The 22,686-nt window shown below is 47.5% G+C and overlaps 1 protein-coding gene across 1 annotated transcript in view; it reads right to left on the bottom strand.

The window, feature by feature from the left end:
* The window catches only part of LOC115092769 (disintegrin and metalloproteinase domain-containing protein 9-like), a 461,831-nt gene that overhangs the window by 350,326 nt on the left and 88,819 nt on the right, over positions 1 to 22,686 (bottom strand). The window contains exon 4 of the mRNA XM_029604072.1: positions 9,160 to 9,238. Coding sequence (XP_029459932.1) covers positions 9,160 to 9,238 — 79 coding nt within the window. The remainder of the gene's footprint in view (positions 1 to 9,159; positions 9,239 to 22,686) is intronic.

Here is a 22,686-nt window from a genome sequence, read left to right as displayed (position 1 = left end):
AATCAACTTGATAGTGCAGTCAAACGCCCGATGAGGCGGCAAAGCATCAGCCGCCTTCTTAGAGAAAACATCTGCAAATTGGTGATATGAAGAGGGTAATTCTCCCAAAGGCGAGGTGCAGACATAATTGGAAGTGGAACCGGAGTCCTTGAAACAGGTCCCAGAACATTCGGGACCCCACTGTGTCAGGCGTAAGGAAGTCCAATCAAACTGGGGGTTATGGCGCTGCAGCCAAGGTATGCCCAGTACCACAGGGTGAATGGCTTTGTTGATGACATAGAAGGTAATTTGTTCAGAATGGTCTGGTGCAATAAAACAATTCAGGGGTTCCGTCTGATGCGTGATTCTGCCGGGTAATGGTTCCCCGTGGATGGAAGAAATGATTAGAGGTTGCAGGCAGAGTCGAACTGGAACGTGGAGCTTATCCACCAGTGCTTGTAAAATGAAATTTCCTCCGGCTCCTGAGTCTACTAGCGCCAGCGTGGAGAATTCATGTTCGTTCATATGGAGAGTGATTGGTAATGTGAGTGGGGGTTGTGGAGAAAACTGACCCAGGGAAACACCCCCCAAAGTCCCTAGGCTTTGAAGTTTCCCGGACGAATAGGGCAGTCAGCTAAACGATGTCCAGAGCCTCCACAGTACAAGCAAAGCCCCGATCTGCGCCGTCTCAAGCGTTCCTCTGTAGACAGCGGGCCTCTTCCGAGCTGCATGGGTTCGTCCCTGGAACCCTCACTGGGATGGGCTCCTTGAGGCGGAGGATTGGGGGTTGGAGAGATCTGAGAAAAAGTAGACCGTCTCCTCCAGTTGCCGCCCTCTCGTGCTCGTTCTTGCAATCTGCGATCGATCCTGGTGGCCAGTTCGATGGTGCCATTTAAGGAGGACGGGAGTTCTCGGGCAGCCAGTTCGTCCTTGATCTTGGCAGAAAGTCCTTCAAGATATATGGTCCGAAGAACTCTCTCTTCCCAGTGGAGTTCATTGGCTAGAGTGCGAAAATCAATGTTGTAATCCGTGAGGGAACGTCCGCCTTGACGGAGGTGTAGTAAATCCGTGGCGGCAGCGGCTTGTTTTCCGGGTTCTTCGAAAGTAGTGCGGAATAGTTCAATAAATTGGAGGTAGTTCTGTAATACCGGGTCAGAACGTTGCCATAAAGGAGAGGCCCATGTGAGGGCTTTGCCTTCCAACAGGGATAGTATGTAGGTAATTTTAGTGGCGTCATCTGGAAAGAAGGGTGATTGTAGCCGGAAATGCATAGTACATTGGTCCAAAAATCCCAGACAGAGACGGGGATCTCCGGCGTATCGTGGTGGTGCTGGAAGTGGAAGGACTGGACGAAGGCTGCTGGACGTTGAAAATGGAGCAGGAGCAACCGGTGGAGCCATGGTTGATGCACTGGGCTGGCTGGCTACCACCGCATCTAGTCGAGCGTTGAGCCGCTCCATGGAGGCGGCCATGGCTTCGAGCATACCCTGTTGCTCCATGATCTTCTGAGCCAGGCCGGGAATGGCCCGCAGAGCAGAGGCCTCCGCCGGGTCCATGGCCTTGTCTTACTGTTATGAACCGAGTGGTGGACCCTTGGTTCGACGATGATCGAGTAGACCACCGTCGTTAGGTGAGGCTGATTCTCGGGGTTGCAGATGGAAAGGGTAAGATCTGGACGCAGGCGCCTCCTGCAGGTCGTGTAATCCAGATGCTGGCGCCTCCAGCAGGTCGAGGAGCAAACCCCGCGGATCTCGTGAAGAAGTCCAATCCAGAAGTCGTGAACCAGGGTGATCCGCAGCCAGTCCAGGGGTCAAAAAGCCAGAGAGGTCCGCAGCCAATCCAGGGGTCAGAAGCCAGAGAAGTCCGCAGCCAGTCCAGGGGTCAGAAGCCAGAGAAGTCCGCAGCCAGTCCAGGGGTCAGAAGCCAGAGAGGTCCGCAGCCACGCCAGGAATCAAGGAACCAGAAGGAACGTCAGCCGGACCAGGAAACAGCTCAGGAGGACAAACAGGAACCAGGAACAAAACAAACGCAGGAGCCAAGAAGACAAGGCAAGGACTGGAGGTCCAGACCTTGCTTAAATAGTCCCCAGCCAATAGGGAACCGCAGGAAGGAACCAGCTCATATCCGGTGAGTGTTCCTTTAAATCTGGGACCAGAGCCGCCCGCGCGGCCCTAGCTGAAGTCAGGGGGCGGAGCTAAGCCGCGCGGGGAGAGAGACCGCGGCCATCTTGGACTTGCAGCGAATGCTGCCGCTGAGAAGTCCCGCGGGGATGCCTAGTGCCGGCGGTCCGACCGGCCCCTAGGGATGGGGGTAAGTGCCGTTCGCGGCTTGCCACGGCTGGGTTTTATAACAGAAACAGGCAAGAGCCACCACCTGTACCTTCAAGGAATTAAGGGCCAAGTCCTTAAACAACCCATCCTAAAAAAAATCCAAACTGAATGGGATTTTAACCAAATGAGGATGAACCCCCTCCTTTCTCACACAAAACCTCAAACACTCGCCAAATTCGAACATAGGCTAAGGAATTGAATAACCTTCGTGCTTGAAGTAAGGTGAAAATCAGAGCGGTGGACTACCCATGCTTTAGCAACCAAGCCCTCACAAGGGCCAGACCGTAAGACAAAAATCAAGTCGTATCTTTGAGAATAAAAGACCCCTGCCGAGATAGATTCATGTGAACAGGTAATTGGAGAGGATATTCCACCAGACGTCTTCACAGATCTGCATATCACTACCTCCTGGGCCAATCTGGAGCCAGCAGCAGTACCAACCCCATGTCTCTCGAACCTCCGAATCATTCTGCCCAATATGGGCCATGGGCAAAAGGCATATAGAAACTTGCTTTACAGCCACTCCTGCACGAGGGCGTTATTGCCTGAAAACCTCAGATCTCCTCTGACTAATGAAGAACGGAACCTTCGCATTGTGTAATGTCGCCAGCCAGCCTGGAAACAAGAGGTCCCAGCGACCCACTATGAGCCTAAACACTTTGCTATACAATTCCCATTCTCCAGAATCCAGACTCTGTCTGCTGAGAAAGTTGGCTTTTACATGGTCTTTTCCTGCAATGTTGTAAGGATGAGATTTCTTGAAGATGTACTTTCACCCATTCCATGAGTTGGGCTATTTCCTGCAACACTTGTTGGCTCTTCCCTTGAAAATGATGTAAGCCACCGTAATCGCATTGTCCAATATCAATCGGACCACTTGACCCTGCAAGCGGTCTATGAATCGCAAGCATGCCAACTGAATGGCACGGGCTTCCATCCAATTGATGCTCCAGAGATACTCCTCTGTACTCCAGCACCCCTGTGCTGCAACTCCTGATAGTTTATAGTTTATTTGGTTTTATATACCGTTACATCAGTTATTCAACCATCACAATGGTGTACATAAAATACAGTTGTATTTATGTATTGAGGGTGAATCCCTCAATCCTGGATGCTCGCATCAATCAGGCACAGTAGCCAGTCTGGTTTTCGTAGGGGAACACCCTTCGTTAGATGATCTGCTTGCAACTACAATTGCAGATGGATGCTGATCTCCACTGGAAACTGAAGTCATGAGACTGTGGACTCCAATGTGTAAGCAGTGTGTGCTGAAGAGGACACATATGCCCTTGCCCCCAATACCACCTCTAGGATGGCTGTCATCAACCCGCGCACCTGTATATAAGACCACACCGCTGGATGTGGGCCTCTGGCAGGAACACCTCATCTTGCTTTATGTCAAAAACAAACACTGAGATACTCCAGTGTCTGAGATGGCTGCAGATTGCTCTTGGCCAAGCTCACACCCAACTTAGGTCCTGTAGCAAGGGGATCACCTAATGTGAGGCCTGAAAACTCTCCTTCATGGCTCTTGGCCTGAATTAGCCAAACAACTAAATACGGATAAATCAGAATGCTATCCTTTTCCAACACAGCTGCTACTACCATTATAACCTTACAGAAGGTCCTCTGTGTGGTGGCCAAACCAAAGTGTAGCACTCAAAAAATGATAATATCACCCCCAAACAGCGAAACAGAAAACTGTTGATGCATTAGCTGGATGGGAATAGGCAGATATGCCTATGACAATCCAGAGAGTTAAGAAACTCCCCTGACAGCACTGTCATTATCAGTGAGCATAAGGTTTTCATGTGGGAACGAGTCACTTGCAAAAGCCGGTTGACTACTTTGAGATCCAGGATGGGGCGAAAGGAACCCTCCTTCTCGAGTACAATGAAATAATTGGAATATCAGCTGTATTTTCTTGTGACAGGCTGATATCACTTATCACCTCTAGAACCCACTGGTCTGACATGATCTCAATCTTTCTCCAATAAAAAGGAGAGACAGGCAACCCCTTATCTCCTGCTCCCGGGAGTTGGTCGGCACACCCTAATTGAGGGGGTCAAGGGGCACCACCATTCGAGCCTGAATCCTGTCTGGGCTGCTTGGGACGAAGGACTGAGACCTACCTAAAGGTCGAGCCCTCTGAGAAGCTGCTCCTCTGAAGGGTCAAAAACGTTTGAAAACACCTAGCACGACCTCTCATGCCAAATGAGTGCAGGGACTGCTTTTAATCTTCTGGTAACCAAGAAACCTGAGACTCACCCACTCATTGCCCATTTTTTTAAACTCACTCCCAAACCAGAATGATCCTTCAAAAGGCCATTTTGCAAGATTACACTTTGAAATTGTATTAGCGTCGTCATCAGCCAGAGCTAACGCTCAATCCTGCTTAGCTTCCAAGATCAGGTGCATCCAGAGTGGTGAGGCCATAGGGCACTACCCTGTAATTCAAACCAAACTTATTGACTTCCTGAGAGAGCGCAAACAAGAACAATCCACCAGAGAGAAGCAAGAAGCCATCTGCAATGCATTGCCACCGCCTCAAAGCCTGTTTATGGATAGCCTCAATTCTCCTATCCTGCGCCTCCTTCATGACACTCCCCTTTTTACAGGGATAGTTGTCCGCTTGGTGACGGCACACACCAGCGCATCCACTTTCAGAAAACACAACAGCTCTCTCTCAGCCAGATCCAGGAGGTGCAGTGCTACCAAGATTCGTCCTCCTTTAAAATTAGCTCCGGGGTACCCCATTCAAGATTAATCAATTCTTGAATAGCATCCATATTGGTTTACATAAGAAATCCAAATGGGATTCTTGTTTGGCTCATACATGGAATCAGCACCCGGCACCTCCAGCATCTTCAGTGCCTGGGTGATCTGAGCCGGTAACTCAACTCTATGAAAGAAAGGCAACATTGTTCTATACGGCTCAAACACCGGAGACATTTCCCATCCTCCAGGGAGTAAGGGTTACCCTCATCATCTGTGCCACTTGGGTCCCTATCAGTGTGACCCGTAGTAGGTGTAGACGTATCAGACACCCACGGCACTAGGTGTTCAGGGATCTGCAGTTAGAAAATCCTGAAATCTTAGGCCTAACATTGGCGACTGAGAAAAACATGTGAGCAGGGCCTAGCCAAAAGGTTGCTCAACCTGCCAAGCTGTCTCATGGCAAACTTGCATGTAGAAAAGCACGCAAACTTTGCTGCAGTCTATACCAAAACCAGGGGGCACTGGTCCTGCGCCCATTGAGTAGCCTTCCCCCACTGGTGAACCAGTTAGGGGAGCCACAAAACTAGGCAAAACATCTAAAGGTCCCCCTCTGGTGACATTCCTGCATCATGCTGGAAGGGCAGGCTCAGTTTGCAGCCAGAGATAACTCTCCCTGAGCCTCCAAGCAGCACTGACACAAGTTAGGGGGAACGCCAAGCTGAGATGCCTGAATATAGAAAGCAGCACAAAGATAAACATAAGACATGCCTTCTTGGGTCAGATACTAAGGGTCCAACAAGCCCAGCATCCTGTTTCCCACAGTGCTCAAACCAAGTCACAAATACCTAACAAGTATCCAAACATTAAAGAGATGTCAAGCTACCATTGCTTATTAATTAACAACAGTTTATGGATTTTTCCTCTAGGAACTTATCCAAACCTTTTTTAAACCCAGTTACACTAACTGCCATCACCCCATCCTGTGGCAATGAATTCCAGAGCTTAACTATGTGCCGAGTGAAAAAGAATTTTCTTCAATTTGTTTTAATTGAGTTACTTGATAACTTTATGGAGTGCCCACTAGTCCTATTACCTGAGGGAGTAAGTAATCGATTTACATTAACCTGTTCAAGTCCTTTCATGATTTTATTTATGTGTTTTATATACTGCCATTTCATGTGAAAATCATTAATTCATAATGGAGTACAGGTTAGTCACTCATAAATAAATAATGAAAGCAGAGGTAGATGTACGTTCAGATAGTGAATTAGGTAAACATTTAGAGACAAAGGGTGCATTTCAGAGACAGATATGTTTAGGAAAACATAACTGGGTTACAGAAAGGTTAGGGGTTGGGGGTGATGATCAATACATATTTAGTAGTCTTTCTCATGGCGAACCGGAAGCATCTGTCAGACAGCAGGCGTTTTTCAATAGCCAAGTCTTCAAATCACTCTTAAATTTTTTATTGTCTGTTATTGTTCGCAGGTCCTCTGGCATGGAGTTCCATAGATTCAGTCCAGCGACTAAAAATCGCTCTCTCTCTAGTTTGTGTTAGATAAGAGTTTATGGTTGGGATTTCTAAGAGGCCTTTGTTTTGTAATCTGAGCGATCGTGGTGAAATATGTGGTTTAAATGTTATTCCCATCAGATCACTATTTGGATTAATGTTATTGAATATTATGATAAGTACTTTGTAGATTATTCTTGATTGTATAGGGAGCCAATAATCTAGCTGCAGCATTCTGCAGTAGTTGAAGAGGTTTTAGATGACTAGATGGAAGTCCCAGAAGTAGGGAATTATAGTAATCAAGGTTAGAGAAAATTAAAGATTGTAATACTGTTCTGAAATCTGCTGTGTTTAGTAAAGGTTTCAATCTACTCAGAATTTGTAACTTGTAGAAATCATAACTTGTAGAAATCCTCTCATCTCAGTGCTTCCACTGAGAGGAGAGGATTACCTTGCTGGTGGCTGAAAGAAAACAGTAAGTTTAGCTTGTGAAATTTTTTTTTAAACTATTGGGGAGAAGTAATCTATTAAGGTATATTAGTGTGTTTGTGCTTTAAATAGTCAGTAAGGCAGCTAATAAGCAGAAGTTAGTGTGTTTGTATTTCCCAAACATCCCACCCCTCTCCCACCCATCCCTAGCTCATCCTTTAATTTATAGGCAGGTGCCACTTTCACACTAAAAAAATAGAAATCAGCCTTTTAACTTCACTTCACAAATTCCCCACACCTTATTGAGTTTGATCATTCCCTGTAGGCCACCACCAAATACATAGGGGCGGATTTTAAGAGCCCTGCTCGCCTAAATCCGCCCAAATCCGGGCGGATTTAGGCGAGCAGGGCCCTGCGCGCCGGTGAGCCTATTTTACATAGGCCTACCGGCGCGCGCAGAGCCCCGGGACTCGCGTAAGTCCCGGGGTTCTCCGAGGGGGGCGTGTCGGGGGCGGGCCCGGTCGTCGCGGCGTTTAGGGGGCGTGTCGGCAGCGTTTTGGGGGCGGGTACGGGGGCGTGGTTACGGCCCGGGGTGGTCCGGGGGCGTGGCTGCGCCCTCAGTACCCGCCCCCAGGTCGCGTCCCGGCGCGCTAGCGGCCAGCTGGCGCGCGGGGATTTACGCCTCCCTCTGGGAGGCGTAAATCCCCCGACAAAGGTAAGGATGGGGTTTAGACAGGGCCGGGCGGGTGGGTTAGGTAGGGGAAGGGAGGGGAAGGTGAGGGGAGGGGAGGGCAAAAGAAAGTTCCCTCCGAGGCCGCTCCAATTTCGGAGCGGCCTCGGAGGGAACGGAGGTAGGCTGCGCGGCTCGGCGCGCGCCGGCTATACAGAATCCATGGCCTTGCGCGCGCCGATCCCGGATTTTAGCGGCTCCGCGCGTATCTACTAAAATCCAGCGTACTTTTGCTTGCGCCTGATGCGCCAGCAAAAGTAGGCCAAATCGCGCGGTTTGAAAATCTACCCCATAGTGAATATACTAATACATTTAAAGGACCCTAATTAGACACATTCCTACTCCCATAGCAACCTAAAACTTAACTAGGAACTGAACAAATTTGAAATGAAAGCAGCAGTCCAGCAGCAAGAGGGGGGGCTTCCCAGTCTTTTGCATCGAGTGTCACATATATGATTTTTTTTACCAGCCAGTGAGAAGTTCTACATGTACATCCGATGCAAAGAGCTTTTGTCTCTTAGAGAACGAGTCCCATCTCTGGAGGCTAGAGTGGCAGACCTGGAGGAGTTGAGGCAGACAGAGAGATTTATAGATGAGACCTTCAGGGACATAGTAGCCAAGCCCCATCTTCAGACTGGCAGCCCTGGTGCTACCTTGGAGGAAGAAGGTCTCATGATCGGTGAGCATCGACCTGGTGCAGCAGGAAATGATCCTGAAGCAAGGACCTATTCTCCCCATCCTCTTGCACCGAGGATGTGTCTTCCAGGGCTACTGCCCAGGAGGGAATGGTTAGGTCAGCCGTCATAGTTGGTGATTAGATTATTAGGAATGTAGACACTGCCTGAACTCCCCATATCTGTCCCACTATCACACTGTCTCCTGGCTGTGTCTTTCTTTTTTCAACCTTTTTTAAAGGGCCCAGAACACCTAAAACAGTAAACAGTCAACTTCATAATAAGACTAATAGAAAGAGTAACCTACAAACTACTTCCCTTTAGAGGAATCTTCAGGAGAGGGTGGCAACATCCATCAGCCACAGAGGGAGTGGAGGTCAGGTTGTGAGCTATCAAACGCTCTTCTAGGACATGGTCCATGTCAACCAAGGGTTACTGACACCCTGTTCAACCCTACTCCACCAGAGGGATGGGCAAAACCAGGACCTAGCATTCCTAGGAATAAATGTTCATCTCCAAAGTCCTATTGCAAGATTTGCACCTCTTCCATCTACTGAAGACAGAGAATACTAAGTGCCTGCAAGTGGTACACTGTCTTATATTCCAGTGGTAAAATAAAACTTTTTTTCTCTGTCTCCATCTGCTGGTAGGGGAAAAAAAATCCCACTTGTCTGGACTGATCTGGGAGACAAGAAGGAAATTTAAAATTAAAGCCCGAGAAAATGTATCTAAATACAATAGCATTCCTGGTAAAATACATTCAGAAAGTCAAAACATAACTCAGCTTACCCTAATATAAGGCTGCTCTACAAGCAATTTCCCTTCATCAGTGTAAGAAAATACAGTGAAGTTTGATGAAAGACTTTCTCTGCAAATTAACATAAGGCATAATTAGAAATAAGAAGCGTCTTTACACCATCTTTTTTGGTAGCCCTAAGTAATATGCTTTAATAAATGTATATTTAAAACATTTACATTTAAACTGTAAATTAAGATATTGCTTCAATAAACTTATCATGGAGGAAAGACTAGGTCATTGTGATTTTTCTTAATAGTGTTTGCATTACTGAAATACAACAAAATAAGAAAAGTTTTGTATGTTATAAAATAGCAGAGTTGCTAACCTGCAACAGGTGTTCTTCAAGGGACAGCACGATATTAGTCCTCACATGGATGACATCATCAGATGGAGCCCCATCACAGAAAACTTATGTCAACGTTTTTAGAACTTTGATGTGCCACATTGAACATGCCCAAGTGGGGTTCCTCTTCAGTCTTATGACATAAAAAAAAAAAATAAGAGAAATTCAATTCTGCAGGGTGATAGGTTGGTTTTGTGAGGACTAACATCCTGCTGTCCTTGGAGAACACCTGTTACAGGTAAACAATTCTGTCTCTAAGAGCAAGCGGGATGGTAGTCCTCACACATCGATGAATCTGTAGCTACAGGCTATGCCCCAACATGAAAGGGTGGGGGGGCAACAAACACCCAACCATGGTGTTGCTGATAACAAGAGGGGAAGAAGGCCTGAACCCAAATAATGGGACCTAGACAGGAAAGAGTTGGGTTCTACACCTCAGATTCCAAAGGACAGATTTGTCAAACCTACTATCACGTCAGCCATCCTTATCCAAGCAATAGTGAGATATGAATGTGTGGAGAGAACTCCATGTCACAGCTTTGCAGATATCCATGGGAGCTGTTCGCAAGTGGGCCACCAACTCAGACATGGCTTGGATAGAATGAGCCTTGACATGGACCTCCAAAATGCTATCCCACCTGGACAAAACAGAAGGAGATGCAATCTGCTAGCCAATTTGATAGTGTCTGCTTGTCACTGGCAATGCCCAACCTATTTCTGAGAAAAGAAACAAAAAACTGGGTGTACTGTCTAAGGGCTTCTGTCTGCTCCATATAGGAGGCTAAGGCTTGCTTGTAGTCCAAACTGTGCAGGGCTCAATCGCCTTGATGTGAATGGGGCCTGGGAAAGAATGTTGGCAGGACAATGGACTGGTTAAGATGGAAGCCTGTCACGACTTTAGGCAGGAACGTAGGGTGCATATGCAAGACCATCCTGTCATGATAAAAATTAGTGCAAGGTGGATACGTCACTAAGGCCTGGAGCTCGCTATCCCTGTGCACTGAGGTGACCACCACCAATAATATGACCTTCCAGGGCAGGTACTCAAAAGGAGCTTTTATCAGCTGAGCTAACACCACAATGAGGACCCAAAACATAGCGGTAGGCCTTAGGGGAAGTATCAATTGCAACAGGCCCCACAAGCTGTACAGAGATGGGCGTACCATTTACACCATGATGGTATGTGCTAATTGCACTCAGATGAACTCTAACGGAATTGGTTTTCAAGCCAGCTTCCAATAGGTGTAGAAGGTAATCAAGCAGTTTTTTGTGGGTCAGAACGGATCTAGAACCTTCTGCTCCCACCACACAGAAAACCTGATCCACTTTGGTCTGTAGGACTTTCTAGTGGAAGGCTTTCTAGAAGCCATCACGACCCGAGACACATCTTCTAATAGAGTGAGTGGTTACAAAACTAAGTTCTCAACATCCAAGTTGTGAGCGACAGAGCCTGGAGGTTGGTATGTCTCAACCTGCCTTATCTTGCATGATGAAATGTGGGAAGTCCCCAGACTGATTGGCCTCCAAATGGACAATTCTCGCAGAAGTGGAAACCAGACCTGTCTCAGCCAATAAAGGGCTATGAGGATCACAGTCCCCTTGTCCTCAAGTGCTTCGAGAGAGTCTTTGTTACTAAGGGAATTGGAGGATAAATGTAGAGAAGACATTTGCCCAAATTCTGGGTGAGGGTGACTGAGGCTGGTTTGCCATTTTTCCTATACAGGAAGCAGAACAGAGGTACCTTTCTGTTGCAAGGGAACATGAAGATAACCACTTCCCAGCTCCCCCACAGGTGAAATATCTGATCAGCAATCACTTGTTCCAGAGACCACTTGCGGGGCCTGAAGGCACAACTCACTGTCCACTAACATGTTCTCTGCTCTGGCCAAATACATAGCCCTGAGCACCATCCCAGGGACGGGGCCCATGCCCAGATCTGAACCACTTCCTGACACAGGAGATATAAACCTGTACCTCCCTGCTTGTTGACATACCACATCACCACTTGGTTGTCAGTTTGAATCAGGACAACTTTGTTGGACAGCTAATCTCTGAAAGCCCATAATGCATATCTGATCGCCCAGAGCTCCAGGAAATTGATTTGGCAACAGCATTCCTGGGCTATGCCATCTACATGAGCAGCCCAGTCCAGGATGGATGCATCTCTGGTTATGAAAATTTGGGTAGGAGAACCTTGGAAAAAGATCCCCTGTTTCAGAGTCAAAAGTAGCTGCCAGCAGGACAAGGGATTCTGGAGGGACGAGGTGACTTGGATGCGATCTTGGAGGTTTTGCGTGGCCTGGCGCCATTGTGATCTTAGGGTTCATTGGGCTTTGCGTATGTTAGTCTTGCAAAGGGTGATGTGAATAGTTCTGGCCATATGGCTCAACAATCTCAACATCTGGCAAGCTGACACCTGCTGGATATGTTGAATCTTTGCCGCGATGGTCATCAAGGTGATGGCCTTTGACGAGACAGAAAGGCTTTGGCTTGAGACGTGTTCAGCAGGGCTCCACTGAAGTCCAATTGAAGGGACAAGCTGAAATGGGACTTCGTGTAGTTGATGCCAAACCTAATGACACCAATACCTGGATGGTCAAGCGCATGGACATGACATCCCCTGTCTGAGATGTGCTCTTGACCAGCCAATCATCCAGATAAGGGAAAACATGCACCCTCAACCTGCAGAGATGTGCCGCCCCCACACTCAGGAATTTTGTTAAGACCCATGAGGTAGACAAGAACCCAAACGGCAACACCCAATACTGAAGTGCTATTTTTCCACCATGAATCTAAGATACTGCCAGTGATATGTGAAGATCTCAGTGTGGGTGTACGCATCCTTCAGATCGAGGGAGGATAGCCAGTCCTCTTTTTTGTTAAAGGGGGATCAAGGTGCCCAGTGTTAATAATATGGATTAAATAATGAAATTAATGGAACAGTTTTGCACAAGAGAAAAGAATATATTTTGCCTTTATGAGCAGGCAAAACATAACATGGATGAGAAACAGAAGCAGTTTGTGTAGAGAACTGGCTCCAGCTCAAGGCCTAGTTACTGAACACGGAATGGGGGGAGTATACCAGATAACAGTATTTTGACATCATTAGTTTAGGTAAAGGTTCAGTAGTTCTCCACTCCAAATAAGGGAGCCATCCCAAAACAAAAGAGGAAAAAAAAGAAAAAACGCTGTCAGCCATACCTGTATATAGGACAATGATGTATCTTGTAATAACTGAGCAGGCGTTGGTAGTACATCATGGTTAGACACTCCAAGCCACTCCCAAGAAACTTGTATCTTTCTTGTATTCTTTTTCTGGCTTTTCTTTGCTTTCTATAATAAAGAGTATTGAGTAATATAAAGGCTGTGAGTGTTTTTCTTTAACAAGCCAGCCCGCGCAGCGAAATCCCTGAGTGCTACGAGCCTCAGGCAGTAAATTGAGAACTTCTTGTGAGGTAAGAAAGGTAACAACTAGAAAAGTCCCTGCCTGGGTGTGAGGCAGGTAAGGAACTTGGAAATCGCCGAGACAGCCGCCCTCGGGACCTCAACACTAAGGAAATCATCTTGAACTTTTCCTTTCTGTTCAAGACTCTTAGGTCTAGTATGGGACGGAGTCCTCCTGTTTCCTTTGGAATCAGGAAGTACCTGGAGTGAAATCCCCACCTTCTATGCTCTGGTGGAACAGGCTTGACCACTGGCAGTTAAGAGGGAGACAAGCTCCATTAGTAGGACTTCCTGATGCACTATGGCCCCCAAACAAGATCCTGGGGCAATTGTGCAGGGCACCCAATAGGTTCAATCAGTACCCTTGATGGACGATGGAAAGGATCCATTGGTCTGAGGTTATACTGAGCCACTAGTTTGCAAAGAATCACAACCTTCCCCTGACTAGTAGATCCATCACTCCAGGTATGGGTACCTAGACTACGCTCCTTTTGACCCAGTCAAAACTCCGACCCTGGAGTTGACCGGCTGGGCCATGGGAGTTCTCTGCTGCCTGGGGCAGGAGGAGGCAGAGGATAATACTTCCTCTGGTGAAAAAAAGACTTCTGCCCTAATCTTGCCAACCTCTTAGGAGGAGGACGGTCCGGAGTGCTGATGGAGAATTGCTGGAGGGTTTCATGGTGGTCCTGGAGCTGGGCCACCACATCCCTCACCCTATCTCCAAAGAGATTCTTCCCAGTACACAGCACATTAGCTAATCTTCCCTGTACCTCTAGTCGTAGATCTAAGGCCCACAGCCATGTTATTCTGCGAGCACCAATTCCCCCTGCAGAGACACTTGATACTGTTTAGACACTATCGTAGGTTGCTCAGACCTCGTGTTTTCCGCACTCCAGGCCTTTATGCACTAGCGATATGGAAGGCAGCTATGCGGGCAATGAGCATAGCTCCCTAAAAAACGTTTCTCCTAAGAGCATCCATAACTCTGTGATCATTCCCCAGGAACACCGAGAAATGGGTCAGAGACTGCTTAGCTCTCCTGAGAGTGGATTTGACTACCACTGATTGGTGGGGAAGCTGTCGCTTATCAAACCTGGGAGCCTTCTGGAGAAGATAAACCCCATCATCCTTCTTATTCACGGGATGCGCTGTGAGGGGGTGCATCCTCAGCAGTAACTCCTTAAGGATGTCATGCACGACCTCCTTAGGAGTATCCATGAACTGGAAGATATCAAGCATTTTGTGCCTGGCATCTTCCTCTATCAGCAACTGAATAGGGATGGCCTCCGCCATCACCTGCACAAAATCTGTGACGGTTAGGTCCTCAGACATAGACCTTCTTCACTCCTCTGGAGAAAGGTCTGAGGGGGGAGACCCTCAAAGCCATCGGTGGAGGACTCCGTGGTATCATCCTCCCAAGATGTCATAGGTGCTCTCATCCTCACTGACAGAGGATGGGGCCCTGAGTGTTCAGCCTTCGTCCAGAGGTGCATGCACTGGCAGGGCTGGACAGGTGGCTGCAGGCCTCGGAATTTCAGCTGGCCTAAGCAGAGCTTCCTTCTCCAAAGAACTGGCTATGACCATCATATCAGCAGAGGGAGGCTGCGGTGCCCTGATGGCCACCGACACCAACCAGGAAATTGACACTGACTGCATCGGTAATGTACCAATAAGCACATGCAGTTTCTCCAACAGTGGTTCCAAGATGGATGGTGCCAGCTCCAGTGCCATGAGACTGATGTTCCACATTGTCCACTTGACTGCCAGCTATACTTGCATTTCGAACTCCTCCTAAAACATTGCGCATGCCAACAGTGACTGGGAGGAAGGAGGGGTGACCAGATCCTCTTCCGAACTGAGAGAAGGATCAGTGACTGTCATCTGGATTGGTGGAGACTGTTACGGACCCCCTGCACTGATGGAGGATTGGTACTCTTTGCAGCAGGGGTCACTTCGGGGCATCACTGCATGAGCTAGTGCACCGAACCCTGCACCATGTATCGACAGAGACCGATGCTTCTTCAACTTCCCTCAATGCTTGACACGGCCTTTCCCTGGTGCCGAGGATAATGACAAGGAACCAGATATCTTTGGCCTGGAGGAGCCTGACAATGCTCATTCTCAGGCACCCCTATGAGATGACAGCATCAATGGAACCTCCGATGTTGATGGTCTGGTATTTATTGGTGCAGCTCCGTAATCCTTCCAGGCCAATGGCTCTGACTTCTTCAACCTGAAAAGGCGCTCCATCTTGTCGAGAAGATGATGTCCTTTCGGGGTCATCTGAGTGCATTTGCAGCAACCCCAGACGCCATGTGATCCCCCCAGTTAGAGGACACATTCATCAAAAGGATCAATGATGGGCTTGGTCCTCGTGCACCGAAGACATTGCTTAAACCCGGATGCAGCCATTAAGGGTCAAAATAAATAGGAGGCAAGATCAAAATCTATTGCGATAGGCATCAATGGCCAGCAGGCACTGAAGCACCACCACTGCAGAGAATCGACCACGAAAGGAAACTTACTAATAAACATCGAAAACCCTTACCAGGAATTTAACAGAGAAGACTGAGAGGGACCTGGTGTCAAATGCAGGTGAAGAAAATCGCGTTAAATGAAAAAGTGAAACGTTTTTCAGAAGAAGCAAAAAAGGCCAAAAGTGAGCTCAAAACCGTGATTCTGCAGCTCCGCAAAAAATAAGAGATTAAAGAGGGATCCCACGTGGACTCGCGATATAGGGCATGCTGGGCATGCTCAATGTGGCAAGTCACAATTCTAGAAACTCTGACATTAAGTTTTCCATGTCGAAGCTCCATCTGATGATGTCACCATGTGAGAGAACTACCATGCTCCTTGTGCGCAGATAATTACTGTTTCTAAGATATCTCAAGCAGGGTTCAACTGGAGAAAGTGATAATAGAAAAGATTTATGTGAGCAGGGCCCTCGCGCGCCTATTTTGCATAGGCCGCCAGCGTGCACAGAGCCCCGGGACGTGCGTAAGTCCCGGGGTTTTTAAAAAGGGGCGGGAGGGGGCATGTCGGGGGCGTGGCCGCATGACGCGGCGTTTCGGGGGCGTGGCGCGGCGTTTGGGGGGCGGGCCCGGGGCGTGGTTTCGTCCCGGGGCATTCCGGGGGCGTTGCCGCGCCCTCCGGAACAGCCTGCGGGTCGGGTCTTGGTGCGCCAGCAGTCCGCTGCCGCGCGTTGATTTACGTCTGCTTTCGGCAGGCGTAAATCAGGAAATAAAGGTGGGGGGGTTAGATAGGGCCGGGGGGTGGGTTAGGCAGGGGAAGGGAGGGGAAGGGGAGGGCAGGCGAAAAGGAAGTTCCCTCTGAGGCCGCTCCAATTTCGGAGCGGCCTCGGAGGGAATGGAGGCAGGCTGCGTGGCTCGGCGCGCGCAGGCTGCCCAAAATCGGCAGCCTTGTGCGCGCCGATCCCAGATTTTATAGGATACGCGCGCATCTTATAAAATCCAGCGTACTTTTGTTTGCGCCTGGTGCGCCAACAAAAGTACGCGATGGCATATTGTTTTAAGATCTACCTCCTAGAGGTCAATATTCAAAGCCATTTAGATAGATAACTCACAAGTTAAAAGGTAAACTTAGTACGGGTGAATTTACACGTGACTCTCATACATAATAGATATCACAAACAGTCTATATTTATTCGGCCAAATAACAACGACATTATGAAAATACCACACACACTGCATACACCACACCCCATTCATACTACATCCATACCTTAACATCCTTCACTATACCAGATAAAATCTTCAAACTGGTGCATATATCATCTATATGCTAAGTACAAGCAACCCTGCATAAACAAATTTTCCGCTCTGCTTTTATCTTAGCAAAATAACTTGGCTTTGTTGCAAAAGACTAACAAGTGCCTAGAACTACAGCTGTGATGACATATGTACGTAAGTTTAGAGCTATCACAATGATGTTTATTTCTTCAGTGTGAAATAATTGATTAAAAAGACAGTCCTTAATATTTGTTTTTCTCCATATTTTTTTGTCTTCCCTGTTCCTGAGAAAGAAGTTATATTATCTGTTAAGGAATACATAATCAGTCTTAACTATAAAATGCCTTCAGAACTGTTTAGATATTCATGTCCTTGGAAAGAGAAGAGAAATTCTATGTAAACAAAGATATTTTTCAACTTCATTCTCAAGACAGGAAAGAAGGGGGATTTTAGTACTATCTTTTTTTATTTTTTTAGTCTTGGGTGCTGTCTATATGGTACTGTCACCATACCTCTTCTGCTTTGGAAAGGTTTAAAATCCATTCCATGTTTTCTAGTAGCGTTCTGGAAGTTTGCTTTGTTCTCTGTGGGCTGGATTTTAAGATTTAGGCACGAGCGTAGATTTGTGCGCGCAACCCGGCGCTCACAAATCTATGCCCGATTTTATAACATGCAAAATAGGCTCAGCACGCACTGGAGGGGTTTTAAAGGGTTACGCGTGTATATTATTGTTTTTAGAAATAAGAATGAAAAAGAAAAGAACTTTAATTTCTGAATTATTCATGTACTTCTTCACAAAAAGTAGCTTTTGTGGTTTATTAGATTAGAAATTGTCATTTATCTATTTTTCCAAAATTGATAAGAATTTTAGCATTGCTGAATTACTGGAGATAACATCTTCTTTCAATTTAGGATTTATATGGTGAAACACTTCTTAGAAATCATTGTTCAATATTGAATTAGGCTTAATTATGATTTTGTTGTATATCTGCTGCTCCAGTTAGCAATCTGTTAGGGATCTGCTGCTGGATACTTCTGTAAGGGGAGGAGTTAGCAATCTGTTGTACTTCTGATAGCGAGTTCGCAATCTGATGCAGGATATGCTATACGGATAGGAGGGGCTAGCAGATGAGAATAGCAGTCTGATAGAATCCCCTCCTCAAAGGGGAGGAGTAGCAATCTGTAGTGAACTGCCTCCTATGGGTCTGTTAAGGAATGGCAATATGTTATGATGTAGACTGCAGAATTGGCAATCTGTACCAGCTGGACAGAAAGTAAATAGGTGAATCCTTGGGCCGATGGCAGATGACAGCGCCCCCCAGGAGGAAGTCCCAAGAGGGACCACCGGCTAGGCTGGAGTATGGAGACAGGCACAGACAGTTCTTTATTAGATAAGTAGTATAACCCCAGAGGTAGCAGTAGTGAGCTGGTATGCCCGGTAGGGCTGAAGTCCCTCAGATACTAGAACTGCGCTTCCAAGGTTGCTGAACTGCAAAGAGACTGTAGATAGTGAATAGACAGGGTATGCAGTTATACATAGCCAGTACTAAATGATAACTCACATAAGGTCTTGAGATAGCTCAGTAGCTGGAAGGGTTAGGCCCTCGAGGAGTGAGTACCTGGTTCCAGGGACTGCTCTGAGAGAGCGGTGGTAACTCACAATAGTCTGTATCTGGAATAGCTTCTAGTCAATAGAGAATCTTCAGAGTATTCAGGAACATAGGCCCTCGAGGAGCGAGTACCGGTTCCTATCTGTAGTCTGAAATAATAACTCACACTGTCCGTCTCTTGCGATCGCTTCCAGGCAATGGAGAATCTTCAGAGGGTTTAGGAACATGAGCCCTCAAGAAGCGAGTACCCCTGGTAGGTCCGGAGAGGCGATGTTGCAAGAGTGAAGCGGGTCTGAAGGAATCCCGCAAAAAATCCTTTGGGTGCAGAGTAGTCTTTGGACAGCCGAAGCTAGTCTAATCGAAGTCCTTGCTAACTCGATCTGTTAGCAAAAGTAAAGACCATTTATGTTGGAAGCGGAGGACGTCAATACAGGGGGATGCCCCTAAGATTCGCGCCCCTGCTGGTACATACTTCGGAGCGTGCGCACGCCCTACATCATCAGGAACATGGAGGATCCGCAGCGTCACGCCGGCCCGGGGACGCCGGGGAGAAGCAGCATGGAGACGCCACGGCATCAAGCCATCCATCAGGCACAGAGGGAGTAGCCACACAGGTAGAAAGGGTGGAGCAGGAGCGAAAGCAGGCACGAACGCAACAGATTTAAATGTTATTAACCTGAATGAAACTGTTTCTGATATATTATTGACATCCTAAGTATTTACTTATGAATTAGTATATGATTGAACCTGACTGAAGTCACACTGACTGAATTAGTTAAATTAACTGTAACCATAGAAAAAAACTGAATAGAAAAAGTGTTTTATTCTGGATAGAAGTACTTTAAATTAAGAAAGTTAATATTTACTGATTTGAAATTATTTGTTATCCTTTGCATATAATAATTTGTTTTGATTAACTTCATATTACAAAGCACTGATTTAAACTATTTGAGGCATCTCAAATTCGTTGTATTGCCAAAGCTTCAAATCAATACTGATAAGTACTAATGCAGTTCTAATCTGAATCCATCTCCAAGCTGAGATCCAAGGACTTTCCTTTTAGCTGGGGTTTCATTTGTGTGAATAGAGGATTATTATAAGTTGTTTTGAGGGTGTGTATAAATATGAGTGGAGTCATGGTAATGCGTAAGAAAAGACTAAGATGAGTATGTTAATTTGGGGACTGAAGACTATATCGCAGCTTTGCAGATATCTTTGGTGGGTATTTCTGGGAGATAAGAAATAGAGGAAGCCATAGCTCCTAACTAAAGAGCCTTGACTGAGTCTGTACGTTGAAGTTCTGCTAAGTCATAGCAGTGATGGATGCAATTAGCTATCCAATTGGATAAAGTTCATTTGGAGACTACTATTCCAAGGTGGCTAGGGTCATACAAGATGAAAAGCTGGTTAGTTTGACGATGAGGCAAAGTACCTCTTTTATAATATGCCAAGGTCCGTTTTCAGTCCAGATAATGGAAGGCTTTTTCTCCCTCATTCACATGGGGCCTTGGGAAGAAAGTTGGTAGTACAACAGATTGATTCATATGGAAAGCTGAAAATATTTTGGGTAGAAACTTTGGGTTCGAAGAACTACAAATACGGAAGGTAGTGGACAAAAGTTTGAAGTTTACTAACTCTTCTTGTGTTAGGACCGCCGGCCGCGGCAAACCGCAACCGGGGTCAACTACTCACCGGCGGTAGTCGACGTCGGTGGATTTCCCGGGGGCTGCCATCATGGCCGCGGCGTCGGCCGTCCCTCGGTGCGCTCTGGCTCCACCCCTGCCGAGGTTCCTGTGCCGCGCGACGCGGCTGAAGATAATTAAAGGGCCATACAGGAAGTGGATGGGTTCCTTCCTGCTAGCTCCAACAGCTGGAGACTATTTAAGGCAAGGTCTTCATCTCAGACCCTGCCTTGGCTTCTTGGCTCTTGTGGTTGTTCCTGTTCGTTCTTCCTGATTTGACCCTCCGTGTTTGATCCCTGGACTGGCTGCAGTACTTTCTGGCTCTCGACCCCTGGACTGGCTGCGGAATATTCTGGCTTCTGATCCCTGGACTGGCTGTGGTATTTTCTGGCTCTCGACCCCTGGACTTGCTGCGGTATATCCTGGCTCCTGATCCCTGGACTGGCTGTGGTACTTTCTGGCTCTCGACCCCTGGACTGGCTGAGGAGAATTTTCTGGTACCGGATCTCTGGATTGGCTGTAGATATTCCTCTTGCTTGGATCTCTGAACTGTGTTTGTCTGTTCTCAAGACCTGCTGGAGGCGCCAGCTTCTGCTCTCACGACCTGCTGGAGGCACCAGCTATCTGGATTATACGACCTGCAGGAGGCGTCTGCATCCAGATCTTCATCTATCACCGCCAGTGACCCTCGGGATTTGCCTCGCCTTCCGACGGCGGAACTTACGTTCATCGCCAGACCAAGGGTCCACCTCTCAATTCGTAACAGTAAGCCAAGGCCATGGACCTGGCAGAGGCTTCTGCACTGCGTGTCATTCCCGGCTTGGCTCAGAAAATCATGGAGCAACAGAATATGCTAGAATCCATGGCGGCGTCCATGGAGCAACTCAATGCTCGACTGGACGCAGTAGTTGCTACACAACCCAGTACTCCAGCCGCAACTCCTCCACCTGCATCAGTTCCATCCGCAGCACAAGGTTGTCCCCGCCCGGTTCTTCCTCTACCAGCCCCACCACGATACGCCGGAGACCCTCGTCTCTGTTTGGGGTTCCTGGATCAGTGCAATATGCATTTTCGCCTACAATCCCCCTTCTTTCCAGACAATATAACCAAAACCACCTACATCTTATCATTATTGGAAGGCAAAGCCCTTGCCTGGGCCTCTCCGCTGTGGCAGTGCTCGGATCCAGTACTACAGGACTTCCCACGGTTTATAGAACTATTTCGGACTATCTTCAAGGAACCAGGGAAACAAGCTGCCGCCGCTACTGACTTGCTTCATCTCCGTCAAGGAGGGCGCTCTCTCACGGACTACAATATTGATTTTCATACTTTGGCTAACAAACTTCATTGGGAGGAGAATGTCCTTCGGACTATTTACCTGGAAGGATTATCAGCCAAAATTAAGGATGAACTGGCCGCTCTGGAACTTCCGTCCTCTTTAAATAGCATCATTGAGTTAACAACTAGAATCGACCGCCGGCTGCAAGAAAGGGCCAGAGAGAGCATAAGTTGGAGGAGACGGCCAGCTATCTCCCATGTTCCTCAATCCACCTCTGCGACCCCCCGAGAAACCTCCACCAGTGAAGGGTCTGTGGAGGAACCCATGCAGCTTGGAAGGGGGTCCCTTATCACCGAAGGAACGCCTGAGACGTCGCAAAGTGGGTCTATGTTTGTACTGTGGAGGGTCCGGACATCGACTAGCAACCTGCCCTATTCGTCCGGGAAACTACAAGGCCTAGGAACCTTGGGGGTTGTTTCCCTAGGCCTCACATCTCCTAAACCCCCACTCACCTTACCAGTGACTCTTCGTACTGAAGGACAGGAATTTACTACTCTGGCTTTAGTGGATTCGGGAGCTGGAGGAGACTTCATCTTACAAGAAATAGTGGATAAACTTCAGATCCCTACCTGACTCTGTCAAAAGCCATTAATCATTTCTTCCATTCACGGGGAACCTTTACCAGGAAGAATAACCCATCACACGGAACCTCTGGACTGCTACATTGCGCCCGACCACACTGAACAAATTACTTTTTACGTCCTCGAGAGAGTCATTCATCCGGTGGTTCTTGGTATACCCTGGTTGCAGCGCCACAATCCCCAATTCGATTGGTCTTCCTTACGACTTATTCATTGGGGATCAGAATGCCGTACGACTTGTTTGAAGGGAACAACTCCAGCTTCCGGTTTCATCTGTACCTCAGTCCTGAAGGAGTTACCTGGTCCGTACAAACAATTTGCAGATGTATTTTCTAAGAAGGCCGCTGACACATTGCCCCCACATCGTGCTTTCGACTGCGCTATTAAGTTGATTCCAGGATCCACACCGCCGCGAGGGCATGTCTACCCCTTATCTGCTGCTGAGACCCGAGCTATGTCTGAATATATTCAGGACAATCTGCAAAAAGGTTTTATTCAACGATCCACCTCTCCTGCGGGGGCCGGGTCTTTTTTGTAAACAAGAAAGATGGGACATTACGCCCTTGCATCGATTATCGTGGACTTAATGCTATCACTATCAAGGACCGATATCCTCTGCCTCTTATTGCGGAACTGTTTGACCGCCTGCAAGGAGCCCGAATATTTTCCAAACTGGACCTACGAGGAGATTACAATTTGGTCCGGATTCGGGAGGGGGATGAGTGGAAGACTGCTTTTAACACCAGAGATGGACACTATGAATACCTTT

Source organism: Rhinatrema bivittatum, chromosome 5 (assembly GCF_901001135.1).
Source record: "Rhinatrema bivittatum chromosome 5, aRhiBiv1.1, whole genome shotgun sequence".
In the NCBI taxonomy this organism is placed as follows: domain Eukaryota; kingdom Metazoa; phylum Chordata; class Amphibia; order Gymnophiona; family Rhinatrematidae; genus Rhinatrema; species Rhinatrema bivittatum.
Note: the sequence above shows the minus strand (reverse complement) of the source record. Positions and strands in the feature narration are given on the sequence as shown.